Source organism: Delphinapterus leucas, chromosome 13 (genome assembly GCF_059928025.1).
Source record: "Delphinapterus leucas isolate spDelLeu-1000000601 "Yukka" chromosome 13, BTC_Dleu_Yukka2, whole genome shotgun sequence".
NCBI classification, from domain to species: domain Eukaryota; kingdom Metazoa; phylum Chordata; class Mammalia; order Artiodactyla; family Monodontidae; genus Delphinapterus; species Delphinapterus leucas.
In genome coordinates, this window is record NC_143141.1 from 68005513 (window position 1) to 68020713 (window position 15201).

The 15201-nt window shown below is 41.1% G+C and overlaps 1 protein-coding gene across 17 annotated transcripts in view; it reads right to left on the minus strand.

Annotated features, from left to right (window-relative positions):
* The window catches only part of LTBP1 (latent transforming growth factor beta binding protein 1), a 425591-nt gene that overhangs the window by 150894 nt on the left and 259496 nt on the right, over window positions 1–15201 (minus strand). For all 17 annotated transcript variants that reach the window (XM_022574111.2, XM_089922380.1, XM_089922381.1 and 14 more), the window contains one exon: window positions 3382–3504. In XM_022574111.2, coding sequence (XP_022429819.2) covers window positions 3382–3504 — 123 coding nt within the window. The remainder of the gene's footprint in view (window positions 1–3381; window positions 3505–15201) is intronic.

Genomic DNA, 15201 nt, shown 5'->3' on the forward strand with positions numbered 1-15201 from the left:
TACTTAAACTCTCCTAGCTTCAGCTTCCTATTGTGTAAAATAATTCATATCTCATAAGGAAGCTGCAGAAACTAAAAAGAAATGATGTTCATGAATATGACTGGCTTTTGGAAGGGATGAGTTCGGCATCTCATGATTTCCAGAGTTAGGGCAGAAGCACATCTTCTCTCTAACCCTCTATTTCTGTCAGTAAGCACCAAGTCCATTGGTCAAGAATATTATGAAACAGCAAATATGGAGGCTCAAAATTCTTTTTTTTTTTTTTTTTTTTGCAGTACGCGGGCCTCTCACTGTTATGGCCTCTCCCGTTGCGGAGCACAGGCTCTGGACATGCAAGCTCAGTGGCCACGGCTCACTGGCCCAGCCACTCCACGGCATGTGGGATCCTCCCGGACCCGGGCACAAACCCATGTCCCCTGCATCGGCCGGCGGACTCTCAACCACTGCGTCACCAGGGAAGCCCCTCAAAATTCTTTTACCTGGGCCCTTTGAACCTGTGGACACACCCTCCCCAGCATTCATCCTGGAGCTCTTGAATTTCTGAAGAAAATTAATTGCAGCTTAAAAAGTCAGAAAGCTTTCCTACTCCGACTGCACAGGTTATTATACTTTTCTTGGATTGGCTCTGAGAAATCCTGGAGTTTCACCATTCCCCACAGAGAGGTAGGAGCAGGTCTGGAGAATGCTACTGCAGCAACGCCCTGATCCACAGACACAGAGGTCGGAAACAGCAAATGCCAGAACTCTCCTACTTTCTTCTTTCAGCTTGGCTAAGTCAAGGACAGGGCGCGGGCAAGGAGAGAAAGTGAAGTGGTTGCAACCTTTGGCTGCAGTCAAGGAATTCTGAGGGTGTTCACCTCGGCGTATTCGAGAACAGGGAGAGCTTCCCATTGCTCCTCAGCCACTGCCAAGTGCATTTCTTTGAGTTCACAGAGTCAGCCACACCTTTTATGGCCTGGATATGCCCTAAATTCATGCTGCCTGAGCAAACGTGGTCAATCTCCTCCATCTGCTTCCACAGTCTATCCAAGGCTGTTTTTATATCTTGCAAGAGCATTTACTCCAAATGATAGATAGCTTTGCTCAGTGCCTTTGTGTGTCTGTGTGCATGTCTGTGCATGCGTGTGTGCACATGTGTGACCCCCGGGCTCCTTCTGCTACTTCCCCCATGACTATCAAGGGTACCACCAACTTGCCAGTGCTTTTCCCCCCTACTTTGTAAGTATCATCTTCTCCCCTCATTCTTTCTCAAGACATTCCTTCTCTTCAGACTTCCCTATCAACTTCTCCAAAATATGGTTCACTCACAAATCAGACTGGATTGAACCACGTCGCAAATCCTGAAAGACTTTACATCTCTCTATGATATTACATGTGGTAAATTCAGAGGAAAGAGAAATAAATCTGCCCACTCAATGCTGGTAAAGAGCCCAGGTTTTAACTTCAAACTCTTAACGGGAACATTTAACCAGCAACAAACGTCTCCTAATACTTATCGTTTCAGCTGTTGTAGCTGAACCATAAAATTAAATTATTTATTTTTCAAATACGAATGGATGGTTGTTTAATAAGTTCAGTATTATCTGGGCAATGACAGGGAAAATAAATGCTAAGGAAAGTGTGTTTCAAAAATCTCATTGGCAGGTTTCTACAATCTTATTAAAACCTGGATGTCTGTCCTTAGCTCTAGACATCAGATCTAGTCAAATAAAACACTTTGCGACCAGTCCTCTAAGTGTACCTAATCTACAACATTCAATGTAGTCATTTTAACCAGACTACAAAGCAAATTATTTAAGGAAAAACAAATATTCACAACAAATTCTATATTCAAACTCTAAAAATGTTTTATGCTTAAATTATACAACTGTATTTACAATACTCTACTCATGTAATTCCAATCAGCCAGAAGTTATCCCTAAGTTATCTGGATATTGTCAATGATGTCATTTTTGGCCTGAAATTTCCAAATCCTTGCATCAGTTTTCAAGTGTACCTTGTATGCAAGCATAATTTTACAGTCTAATTTTATCACCCGCCAAAAAAAGCCCTATAATTAGGCGCCTGCCTGCTTTATGATCAGAACTGTCTGTGAAAGAACACGGAAGAACTTACGTGCAAAATTTCCTAATCTGTATTTGACAGGTTTCAAAGGAAAATAGTAGTAATTAGTAACAACGTTCCAAAACACTCAACAAACTCCTCTAAAAGTAATGAATGAGATTGCCATTTTTATTTTATTACATTTGTCTTTATTTCACCATGTCTATCCATCAGCTTAGGGCACAGAGTTAGAGATGCACAGTTAAAAGCAAACGATGGTACCTTCATGAAAAATATGTCTTGATGATATGACAAATTTAAAACTGGGGACCAGAAAGATACAACTTAACATATACCAATGCCACATTATAAAAACAGGTAAATAAAAACAAAAACCTAGCAAGACAAAAATTAATGCAGGATTGCTCTTAACATCTCGACAGTTTTCTGCCATACATTAGTTTAAAATGTTTAACCTTTAATTGTATGTGACTTTGAAAAATCTGTTGCATTTACCTACTTTGTAATAATGGACACAAGTACCTTAAAAATAAGGTAGTCTTAAAAAATTCTGTGTCTGAGCCCTTTACATCTAAAATGCACACATCTAATTGTCAGGTGATCTGTATTGATTACACTGGATTAGGTTTTGTGGCAAGAGTGTCTTTTTGGAGAAACTACATTTTCTGTACCAATATTAGCACATAAGATTTGATGGATGATTTTTATCCTTAACAAGTTAAAAAAAAAATCTTAGAGACAGATTTGTAAGGCAAAATAGTTTAACTTCAGGGACACATATCAGTGGTTTTTGAGGACAACAGAATATTTGAAATTAGAATTGAATAAAAAAATCTGAAACAGAGCCTTGCTAACTATTTCCCAGACTCTTCTAACCAAGAAAGTACAATGAAGCCTCATTAAATCAGACAGAAGTGACTCAGAATTTGGAATAATTAAAGACAGAAGCTGGGACAAAGTTTCACTCCACCTAAATAATGCTTAAAATACTCATGAAGGAAAAATCTGTTTTCATGTCTTAGGTATGCTAATTTTAATTAACTGTTTCTTTGCATAATTCCTCTGTGTGCTTGTTCTCTACCTTAAGTTTAAGCTGTCATTTTTTTCTGAACACAATAAAAATGCATTTTTTAAATAAACAGATTTATTGTAGTATATCAGGCCGCCTCCTCCCTCCTGTCATTTTAATGACATTTCCCTGCATATTTACAGCACTCAGTCGACCGCTGAGTATTTACCTTCTTTTGGATACTTCCCCTTCCCCCCACCCCCCCAATAAAACATGCAAAATAGTAATAAAAAGTGATCATTACTTACGAACGCAACTTGAAAAGGTAGGATCTGGCCCAAATCCTATTTTGCAGGTACATCTATAGCTGCCCATGGTATTCAAACACTCACCATTAGGGCACACACCCTGTAGTTGGCATTCATTAATATCTGCAGGAAAACAATTCTTTTAGAAAGAGAAGTCAAGTTCTATGGAACAGATTCTGGCTGTAAATTGCATTCCCTGTCTTCATCACTATAATACCTCTCGGTTATAGTAAGTAAGAGATGCGAGCAACTCTTAATGCAGCAGCAGTCTAATCAAATCAAACATTTACTGAACATCTACAATTTAGCAAATATTTACTATGCACCTACTATGTACCTGGTTCTATGCTAGATACTAGAGACTTACCAGTGAACAAAACTGACCAAAGATGCCAGCTTTCACAGAGCTTATATTTTAGTCTTAGTGCTTTTTAACTATTATAGGGCATACAGGCAAGGCGAAGACTCTCACCCTGGAGACACTTATAGTCTAGTTGTGCCTATAATTATGTAAAAATTAAAAAAGTGAAAATCGTTATCACAATCAGAAGAAAGGTCATAAACCTGAAGAAATTAAATTATGAAATTGCCTGTATAGACAAATAAGAGCTACTAAAGGAAGGTGGAGGTAAGGGAGACTGCAGCATGGAGAAGGAGGTAAGACTTCATCAGGTGTTGAATTTGGGGAGAAGCCAGATGGATGGGCAGGAAGGGGTGAATGATCTACATGGGTGGACATCAGAGCATGAGTGACAGAGACTGGAGAAGGAAAGGGATCAGGAAATCATGAGTCAAACTGTTGGCTGGAAAAGAAGTTTCAGGAAGGTGAATAGTCGGAAAAAGAGCTGGTTAAAGCCAGGCTAGGTTTGGATGCAATTTTATTGAAAACAGGGAAACATATGAAAGGTCTGTGAGCAGGAGGAAGATATAATCAAGGACGGGCTCTAGGGAAACACATCTGGCCAGCACATGGCTTGGTGAGATGAGATTAAAAGTTTGATCACTGAAGGAATAAGCAAGTATGAGAATGGTGACAAGCCAGGTTAGTGAGAATTATCAGGAAGAGAAGGAATGAAGTTTTGTTTTTTGTTTGTTTGTTTTTGAAGGGCAACTGACAGTGCATGGTGTTTGGTGTTTGGCCAACATGGCACTAGAGAAGAAGAGGGTAAAAGATGCCCTTGAGGCTTCTAATCTGAGCAAAGAGGAAAAGACACTATTGGTTTTGTAGAAAGTTCTGTGAAGGAAAAAGGCAGATGAAGAGAAAAGCTTTCCACATGAAAGAATGCTCAACATCACTAATCATTAGAGAAACGCAAATCAAAACTAGAGTGAGGTATCACCTCACACCAGTCAGAATGGCCATCATCAAAAAATCTACAAACAACAAATGCTGGAGAGGGTGTGGAGAAAAGGGAACCCTCTTGCACTGTTGGTGGGAATGTAAATTGATACAGCCACTATGGAGAACAGTATGGAGGTTCCTCAAAACACTAAAAATAGAACTACCATATGACCCAGCAATCCCACTGCTGGGCATATACCCTGAGAAAACCATAATTCAAAAAGAGTCATGTACCACAATGTTCACTGCAGCACTATTTACAATAGCCAGGACATGGAAGCAACCTAAGTGTCCATCGACAGACGAATGGATAAAGAAGATGTGGCACATATATACAGTGGAATATTACTCAGCCATAAAAAGAAACGAAATTGAGTTATTTGTAGTGAGGTGGATGGACCTAGAGACTGTCATACAGAGTGAAGTAAGTCAGAAAGAGAAAAACAAATACCGTACACTAACACATATGTATGGAATCAAAAAAAAAGAAAAATGGTTCTGAAGAACCTAGGGGCAGGACAGGAATAAAGATGCAGTCTTAGAGAATGGACTTGAGGACACGGGGAGGGGAAGGGTAAGCTGAGACGAAGCGAGAGAGTGGCATTGACATATATACACTACCAAATGTAAAACAGATAGCTATTGGGAAGCAGCCACATAGCACAGGGAGATCATCTCGGTGCTTTGTGACCACCTAGAGGGGTGGGATAGGGAGGGTGGGAGGGAGATGCAAGAGGGAGGAGATATGGGGATGTATGTATATGTATAGCTGATTCACTTTGTTATAAAGCAGAAACTAACACACCATTGTAAAGCAATTATACTCCAATAAAGATGTTAAAAAAAAAAAGAGGTAAGTTTTACACTAGAAGGTCACGCTGGGATACTCAAGTATTGTATAAATATCCAGCCACAGCAGCAGATTCAGGAATAAAGTGAAAGGAAAGCATCACTGGAAACAGAGCCTCAAGGTCATCTGCATGTGGTGATTGCTATGGTCTCAACGTCTTGGGCCCCCCACTCCACCGCCAGATTCATATGTTGAAATCCTAACCCTCCGCATAGGTGACGGTATTAGTAGGTGAGGCCCTTGCAGGGTGTTTCAGTCATGAGGGAAGAACCCTCCTGAATGGGATTAGTGCCTTATAAAAGGGGCTCCACAGAGATCCCTAGTCCCTTCCATCATTTGAGGACACAATGGAGACATGTGTAACTGGAAGAGGGCCCTCACCAGAAGGTGACCATGCTGGTGCCTTGATCTGGGACTTACCCGCTCCCAGAACTGTGAGCAATAAATACCTGCTCTTTTTAAGCTACCCAGTTGGTGGTATTTTGTTATAGCAGCCCAAATGGACTAAGACAGTGGCCCAAGGGGAAATCAAAATGATTTGGAAGAGGAGAGACGAAAATGTGGCAATTTTTAAAAAAAGATTATAGAGTCATTTGCAAAGGTAATTAAAAATAAACAGAATGTGACAAGTTAAAAGTAAAAAAGAATTAGTAGTCATCTATTTTATTCAGGGTGTCTTATGAAGCTTAACAGTTAACAGACTTGGCTTTTAGTGTTTCCATTTGAAATTATACTTACTTCTTTCAATCATTAATTCTAATAAAACTTCTATTAAGGATCCTAAAATGTTAATTTTCTACATTAAACTGAACGCCATGGTAGCAAAACATTACTAGCAGAATCGTCACATAAAAAGGCAAATGCAGCCTGCAATAAATCACTATTGGCTTATATTTCATATTCTACGTAGCCGAAGATATCTACATGGACATATTGTACCCGACACATGACAATATGACATTTTCAACGACATTCAAATGACAACCCATGTTTGTTGTGTAAATTCTACAGCATTCCAGCTTGCATGCAGCTGGAAACTGGTATAGCTAGATGACACCTGGACCAGCATATGGTCCAGCACCTGCCCATCTTACTCTTTTTTCTTATGTTTGGGGTAGGAGTTTATTAATTAATTAATTAATTTTTGCTGTGTTGGGTCTTCGTTTCTGTGCGAGGGCTTTCTCTAGTTATGGCAAGCGGGGGCCACTCTTCAATTGCGGTGCGCAGGCCTCTCACTATCGCGGCCTCTCTTGTTGCGGAGCACAGGCTCCAGACGCGCAGGCTCAGTAGTTGTGGCTCATGGGCCTAGTTGCTCCATGGCATGTGGGATCCTCCCAGACCAGGGCTCGAACCTGTGTCCCCTGCATTAGCAGGCAGATTCTCAACCACTGCGCCACCAGGGAAGCCCCCCCATCTTACTCTTGATCAGAGTGTGTGTTGTATTATAACGCACATTTATGCACAGCATGTGATTGAAAATATCCCCCTATAACTCATTCTCTTTAAGAGAACCACCATGAAGGACCAGGAAGAGTGCCAAGTCCAGTTGGGGCTTACAGGGTACAAGCGAAGCCCCTATTGTATGTCCCCACTTAAACCTCAAATTTGGGTAACCAGTCAGTTGTGGTCAAAAAGGCTGGACCACTGTTTCCCCTCATGTTCCCACTAGGGTGTGGTCATCAGCCTTCCTCTTTCTCTGAGGGGCTTTCACTCCTGTTCATTGACTGCACCATTACACCTTCCGTGTTTACGTCTTGGGACCCAGAATTTTCCCTTATCTGGAAGTTTCTATGACAGTACCATCCAGTCTCCCTGCTGGCTAACCTCCCTGAAGGTTAAGGTGGTGTTTGTCCCCCACAAAGCATAGATACCTGGTACACAACCACTGCCTTATGCTCTCTTCCAATGTCCGCTCTTTGACTCTCAACATTGCCCACCACTTCGACCATGATGCCATGGGAATGGAGGACAGAAATTAAGCCTTAAACAAAAACACTATGGCTAAAGACAGGAAGAAGTAGAGTGAAGAGGAATCATAAAATTTTCCCTTCCCTTTTCCTACCATCTCTATTCTAATCAGCTTGTGCCCCTAGCAATACCACTTCCCCTAATTTTGGCTCCAGAAACCCAGAAGCATGGACACACTCTCACAGCTTCCAGAAAAACTCCCATTTCCCTCAACCACCTCAATTTATTTTTATCATATTCTAGAAAATATCATAAATTAGAGATTAAATTTCCGAGATTTTTTCTTTTTAAAGTTACATCCAGCTAAGTATATCCATCTCAAGTGTACAACTATATGAGGTTTTTGCATATACATACATGTATACATACAAGTAGATAAGTGTGTACACGTGTGTACGCACACACTGTATAACCACCACCCAGATCATGACTTAGAACATTCCCAGTGCCTCAGAAGGCACTTCATGTCCCTTCCCAGTCAACCTCTTTGCCCCCACAGGTAACTACTATCCTGATTCCCATCATGGTTGATTAGTCTTAGCTGTTCTTAAACTTCATATGAAGGGAATCATAGTGTATATATTCTTTTGTCTGACTTTATTATGCCTAAGAGATTCATCAATGTTGTTGCATACAGTTCATCTTTCACTGCTCTGTTACATTTTACTGTGTGAGTACAAAGTTAATTTATCTGTTCTACTGTTGAGAGACATTTGGGGGGTTATTTCCAACCATGCACCTGTGAACATTCTTTTTTTTTTTTTTGCAGTATGCGGGCCTCTCACTGCCCGCAGTGGCCTCTCCCATTGCGGAGCACAGGCTCCGGACGTGCAGGCTCAGCGGCCATGGCTCACGGGCCCAGCCGCTCCGCGGCACGTGGGATCTTCCCGGACCGGGGCACGAACCCGTGTCCCCTGCATCGGCAGGCGGACTCTCAACCACTGCGCCACCAGGGAAGCCCTGTGAACATTCTTATATGTATCTCTTTTGGTAGGCCTAGGCACTCAGGTCTCTTGGGTATATATCTAGGAGTAAAATTTCTGGGTCACTAAATAAGGCTCACGTTTACTTCAATAAACATTGTCAAACAGTTGTCCTAAGTGGTTATGTGTCAATTTCCAGTACCAACTGCTCCACGTCCTCATCAAATTACTGTCGGTCTTTTTCATTTTAGTCATCGAGCGGGAGTGTGGTATTATCCCGTTGTGGTTTTGACCTGCATTTCCTTTTCGTATATTTAGTAGCCATTTAGATCTAAAAGCAATCTCTCCTACAACGTAAATACCTATAGGGATGTTGTAGGTCAATATTAGATTGCTTCCCTCTTAGCTGATTCTCAAAGTGGGCTATGCTTAGCTATGGGACACTTTGGGTTGTTCCAAGGACTGGGGAACACTCACTGGGTGGACACTAGGGAACTGAACAAAGTGCGGTTAGTCCCCCTTGACAAAGAAAATTGTCAATAATGCCCTCACTGAAAAACTCACACACAGGGGATGAAAATATGAGTTTATAAGTACAGAAGGGACCATCTTGAAGTAAAGTTGTCTGAGGAATGATGGAGTGGAGGTGAGTGCTTGCTCCATGAGGGGACTTGAAGGGCTGCATTCACTCAACTCAGCCTCTATACTGTCTACATCTGGATGGTCTCCTGCTGTCTCTGAGACTGTGCTTTGGCCCGAGCAAGAAGCAAAACAGACTAGGTTCCCCAGATTGCTGAGCTCGGGGCTGTGTGTGGTTTGTGATCTGCAAGACTAGAATCCTAGCATCACCATGTCTGACCGGGGCTCTAAGGTAATTCATCAGACTTAACTGTGACCTGCGGACCTGTCCCTGGAGACTGGGCACCCTACACACCTCTTTTAAGCAAGGCAGTTCCTTTACATCTGCTTCAAAAACTGAACTTCTAAGATGGCATTTGTAAAGAAAATTTGAAAATCACTGACATTATTTCTGTGAAAAATCATATTCCAGGTTTCAACAACTCACTCACAAATAAAACTTTAAAAAGCATTCCATTCATAAATTGTTCATTCCTAATATGCCAAATCTGAAATCTAAAAATTGGATAGGAATTCTCTTATTTTTTGCCACTTCATCCTTCCATCCCCTGCTTCGTTCCCGAGAGGATTGTGGTGTGGCTAGATAGTTTATATCCTTTGTGTTTAAAGAAAAAGGCAAAAAACTTATGCCCTGTGTTGTTAAATTTAGAACCCCAGAAATTAATATGAAACATGAGCAATTATCTAAACGACTTTCTGAGGTAGTCAGGCTCTTTAAGACCTTTATAAATAAACTGAGGGAAATTAAAGATTCACACATGCATTAAGGGCAAAACACGGGTTGACCGAAAGTGTGCTCTCTGGATATGAGAAGTTTAAGGATTATGCTGAGAGGAGGCTTTATCGGGCCAAAGTTTAACAATTATATGAAACATGATCGGCTAATTATGAATTATAGTTCTATTTAGGCTTCAATTCCTCAGGCTATTTTCTTATTTAAAATTAAATAAAACTTCTAACTTGATTATAATTTTTTATAAATTACTTATATTTGACAAAAATAATTGTTTCAGGAGTCTCGTATTTTACAGGATCAGCCAATCTCCTTTAATGTGTTCTGATTAAACTGAAAGTATTGTAGTACTTAGTTTAAAAAAACAAACCAATGGTAAACAAACGAATTTGTTCATTGTTTTCCCTCTGCAGACCACCAAATTTCTCTGGACAATTGTGGAATTCTATCCTTTGAAAGAATGGTGTAACCACTTGCATAGAACACAGCTTACTGAGTTCAAGAACAAGGTCAAGATGAATGGCAGAAGGAGCTGACTCAGAACCAGTCACCGCCACCACCCCCACCCCGCCCCGCATCTCCATCTGAGCTGCTGGGCTGGGGAATCTAGAAGTTTGCCGAAGCAAAAGGGAAGGGAGAAACTCATACATCCCAGTGTATACCTTTAGAGTAGGCAAAATCTAGGGTGGAGGGACAGGGAGGCTACAGCTCATATGAAGATTTACATACTTCTCCATTCACTAAGAACATTTATAGAGTGTCTCTGCCCAGTACAGCCTACCATGAACCTCTGGCCATTTATCAAGTTCAATAATACAAAACTGGTCTTCTTATAAATTTAAAATGGTTGAATATTGGCAGTGTCACATGGTTCAACCTAATACAAAAGAAACAGAAGGCTGGGCCATCTATTACCCAGATAGTATAAAAATACAGAGTAGTTGGGACATATGCATAACAAGAGACCCTTTTTTTTGCGGGGGGGGGGGGGATACGTGGGCCTCTCACTGTTGTGGCCTCTCCCGTTGCGGACACAGGCTGACGCGCAGGCTCAGCAGCCATGGCTCACAGGCCCAGCCGCTCCACGGAACGTGGGATCTTCCCGGACCGGAGCATGAACCCGTGTCCCCTGCATCGGCAGGCGGACTCCCAATCACTGCGCCACCAGGGAAGCCCAACAAGAGACTCTTTACACAACCTAATGTAACACAGCCTTAGCATGTCAGCATCAGAGGATAACAACAATCTAGTACTATGAGGCAAGGATCCTCATCCTCCTTTGTATTTGTACAGCACACCTTCTCTCACTGGAACTTTGTAACAATTTTGGACGGTGAGCAACACAACAGTTATTCACAGTTTTATAGAGATAACTTTGTCCAACCTCTTATTTTTTTAAAAGGGTTAAGGGAGAATGGGGAAATCTAATGGGAGGAATCTCTCATTAAGACCTAGTTTGGTAACTAGGATCCTAAATTATGTCACCTAAAGCAAGTCATTTGTTTTCTCTTGATCTCACTTTCCTCTCTTGCAACGCAGATAATCCCCAAGGTTGCTCCTAGCTTAAATATCCTGACTTCAAAACAATCTGCAAGTTGCCAGAGTTGAAAATGCCAAGGAATAAATAAACTATGACATTTACTGCATAATATATATCATGACTAGCATAAGTACCCTGTGGGAAATAAACACACTTTTATGTATCTATGCTCCTACAGGAAAGTATGTATGTTTAACAAAGTGAGTACTAATTTACTGCCTTTTTAGTAACACAAGTTTATACAGGAAATGAGGCATGTCCAGTAACCAACAGGAGTTAGGTACCAGGTGAGAACAGTACATGCAGATCTTTACACTGTGTGAAAATATGAAGTGTTTTGGAGATTCTGGTTTTTGCTGATGGACAGAAATGCCATCACACAATTCAGCAATTTGACTTCCAGTTGAAAGCAGGAAAAAAAAACCACCTCTGAGGTAAATACTTTTCCTAGCCAGACAGACCATTTGGCTGTTTAACAGGGATCACTTAATTTAGATAAAGGAGGAGTTCACTCTCTAAGAGGACATATGTATTTCTTAAACTCCCCCACCCGGGAAGCAGCTTCACACTGGGTACACACACCCCTGGATACTTTTTTTTTTTTTTTGGCTGCGTTGGGTCTTCGTTGCTGCGCGTGGGCTTTCTTTAGTTGCTTTGAGCGGGGGCTACTCTTGGTTGCGGTGCGCGGGCTTCTCACTGCAGTGGCTTCTCTTGTTGCGGAGCATGGGCTCTAGGCACACAGGCTTCAGTAGTTGTGGCGCACAGGCTCAGTAGTTGTGGCTCGCGGGCTGTAGAGCGCAGGCTCAGTCGTTGTGGCACACGGGCTTAGTTGCTCCGCAGCATGTGGGATCTTCCCGGACCAGGGCTCAAACCCGTGTCCCCTGCATTGGTAGGCGGATTCTTAACCACTGTGCCACCAGGGAGGCCCATGCTTGGATACTTTTATTTAAGGGAATCAATTCCTAGATCTTGAGCCTTCATGTGTTTCCTTCTCTAAAAGTGCTCTAACAACACACTTGCCAATCTCCTTTTCCCTCTCTCCTTTACTCAGTGTCTGCTTTCTCTTCAAGGCACCCTCTTGCCCATCTAGAATCTCTCCAGGTGCACTGCCCTACAATGTGAAATTATCAAAGGCACCAAACGAATAAACAATTCACAAATATATCCCTCCTGAGGGACACAGTCATAGGAAAAGGGACAAGTCTGATTTATTTCATAAGAAAGTCTGGTTTTGCCAATTAGGTTAGACGGCAGACATCATTCATAGAGTAATGAGCCAATGCTGCTGCTGAAAATATGTTGAAAGCCCATATTTAATAAAACATGACAGAAATGAATCTACTGCACCCATTTAATTTTTGATTAAAAAATGCAGATATTGGCTTAAAAATGTGTGAACACCTAAGTTTTTCAAAATTATTTTAGGAGATAAGGCAGCAAAAAAATGTTAGAAGATCAACATTCAAGAGCAATTTTACCCAAGGTATTTTATACAAAACACAAGCTTTGTGAGACTTCTGCTAAAAGAAGAGTTCTGTGGCCGAATATGATTGAGAAACGCTACATATTCTATATACATTTGCACATGGAAGGCCCCCTGAGAAGTTCTTTGGCAAGGACTCGGTTTTCTCTGTTTAACTTGGTATCCTCCACACTTTTGGCCATGGAATCTTTTTTCACACACCACCTATTAACATCGAGCTGACCTAGTGGTCTGTGGAGCACATCTTGTGAAATGTCGCTCTCTTGGGTCAGCCCCAGGAACTATCATATGGGTCTCTTTGTGATTGTATTTGTTTCAACCTAGGCCCTACTGCAGCCATAGCCTCATGACCTGTAACTGTCCCACGTTTATAAAATAATCATCTAGCATGGGGTGGATTCAATCACTGAACTTACTCAAAGGAAGCAAACCACTGTGGGAACAACTCCCTGCCTTCTGTCTGCAGGGTAACATGATAGAAGAATTATCAGAGCCCAGAGAACAGCCTGTATTTATTTCTCAATACATGTGTGCTACACATGGAAGATGCACATCTCTGCTGGTCTTGGATTTCCGACTATAATCTATAGACAGTACATTAATTTCTCCTTGAAACATTCATAGTAACATATCTATTATGGGCTTTCCCCATGACTCGTGATACAACAGGCATCTTCCCATTGATTTTATAGCCCCAGAGACTAAGGTCAAAGAGCTACTGGAAAACACAATGTGCTAATGACTCACTTCACCACTGTCTTTCCTGAAGAAAAGTGAATAAAATAAGCAGACATTTCCTTTTTGAATCCTATCCCAGTGATAGGAGCACAGTAAGAGGACACACCAGAAAATGATTTTACAATGGATGGGAATGGGTCCCAAACTGATTTTAAATGCTAAAATGATACTCAGGTCCAAATCAAAACTTTAAATTCTTACCCAAAATATTGTGCCTATTTAGACTAGAAAAAGCAGCAGGAGTTCCAAGAGGATGTCTAGGCCAGTAAAGTAACACCTTCACATCAGTAAAACATATCAATTGCCTCTTGGTCATTGAGATTGCAAAACATGATTCAGCATCACAGTAAGTACCCCCCCAGTTTCTGGGATTAAATCACTAAATACAGCAGAGCACTGTGATGAATCTGATAGGTAAATAAAAAGAATTTTAAACATTTTAAGTACTTTGAATAACTTAATTATCAAGTCTGGTTGACTGCAGTCTTAGTTCACGCCTACTGACTTTCTACTATGATTTCCCAAATATATAGCAATAACAGTGGATTCTAAGTTTCATTCTCATACCCACATTAGTCTCCTATACATATTGCTTATTTCCTCCTGGAAAGAAAGAAATATCAGAGCAATAAATTCCCTTATGTTAATGGAACTGAAGGGAACTTTAGAGAAAACACTAACTGTAGCGAGTGTTGCATAAACTAAGAAGTCACAGAAGAACATGCTGAAGGAAGGGAAAAGTCACTGAAAAGCTTTTAAATGAAAACATCAATGGATATTACGTCACTAGTCACAGTTCTGAATATTAAAGAAATGGTATTGGCCACATGCTGCTAAGTGAAAGAAGACAGACACGAAACACTTACTGGATAATTTGAAAGTTCTAAAAAGACAACTCATCTATGCTTATAATAGTCGGGACAGTGATTACTTCTGGAAAAGAGGGAGAAAGTAAAAATTGAGAAGGGACAGAGGGAGGACTCTGGGGTGCAGGGGATCTTCTATTTCTTGACTTGAGTGATAAGTACACAGTTATGTTCACTTTGTGATATTCACTGAGCTAATTCCCTGTGATGTGTGCATTGTTCCATATATAGGTTACACTACTAATAAAAATTTAAATAGATAATAAACTACATAATTTCTAATATTACCAGACTTTTTTCACCAACACTTTTTCAACATGGCCTCATAAGTTTAGACGTAAAGTGACCTCCCAGTAATACAAATAAAGATCTTCAAGGTGTTACAGACCAATTTCTAAAATTGCCGCAATTCTCTACCTCTTTTTGTATCCATGACCCTGTCTATGTGACTTTGTAACTTCTCCCACTAGCAAGTAGAGTCTATTTTCCCACTCCTTGAATGCAGGCTGGCCTGTGACTTCCTTCAGCCACCAGTTACAGCTGAAGTGACAGTGTGTCAATCCCAAGCCTAGGCCTGAAAAGCTTTAGATAAGACACCTTGTGGAAGATTGCTGAGCCATTCCTGCTGAAGCCATCCTGGACCATCCAGCCCCAGGCAGCCATCAGCTGATCACAGACCCAAGACTGAGCCTGGCTGACATCACCCATACCCGGCCTGGGTCAGCAGAACTGTCCAGC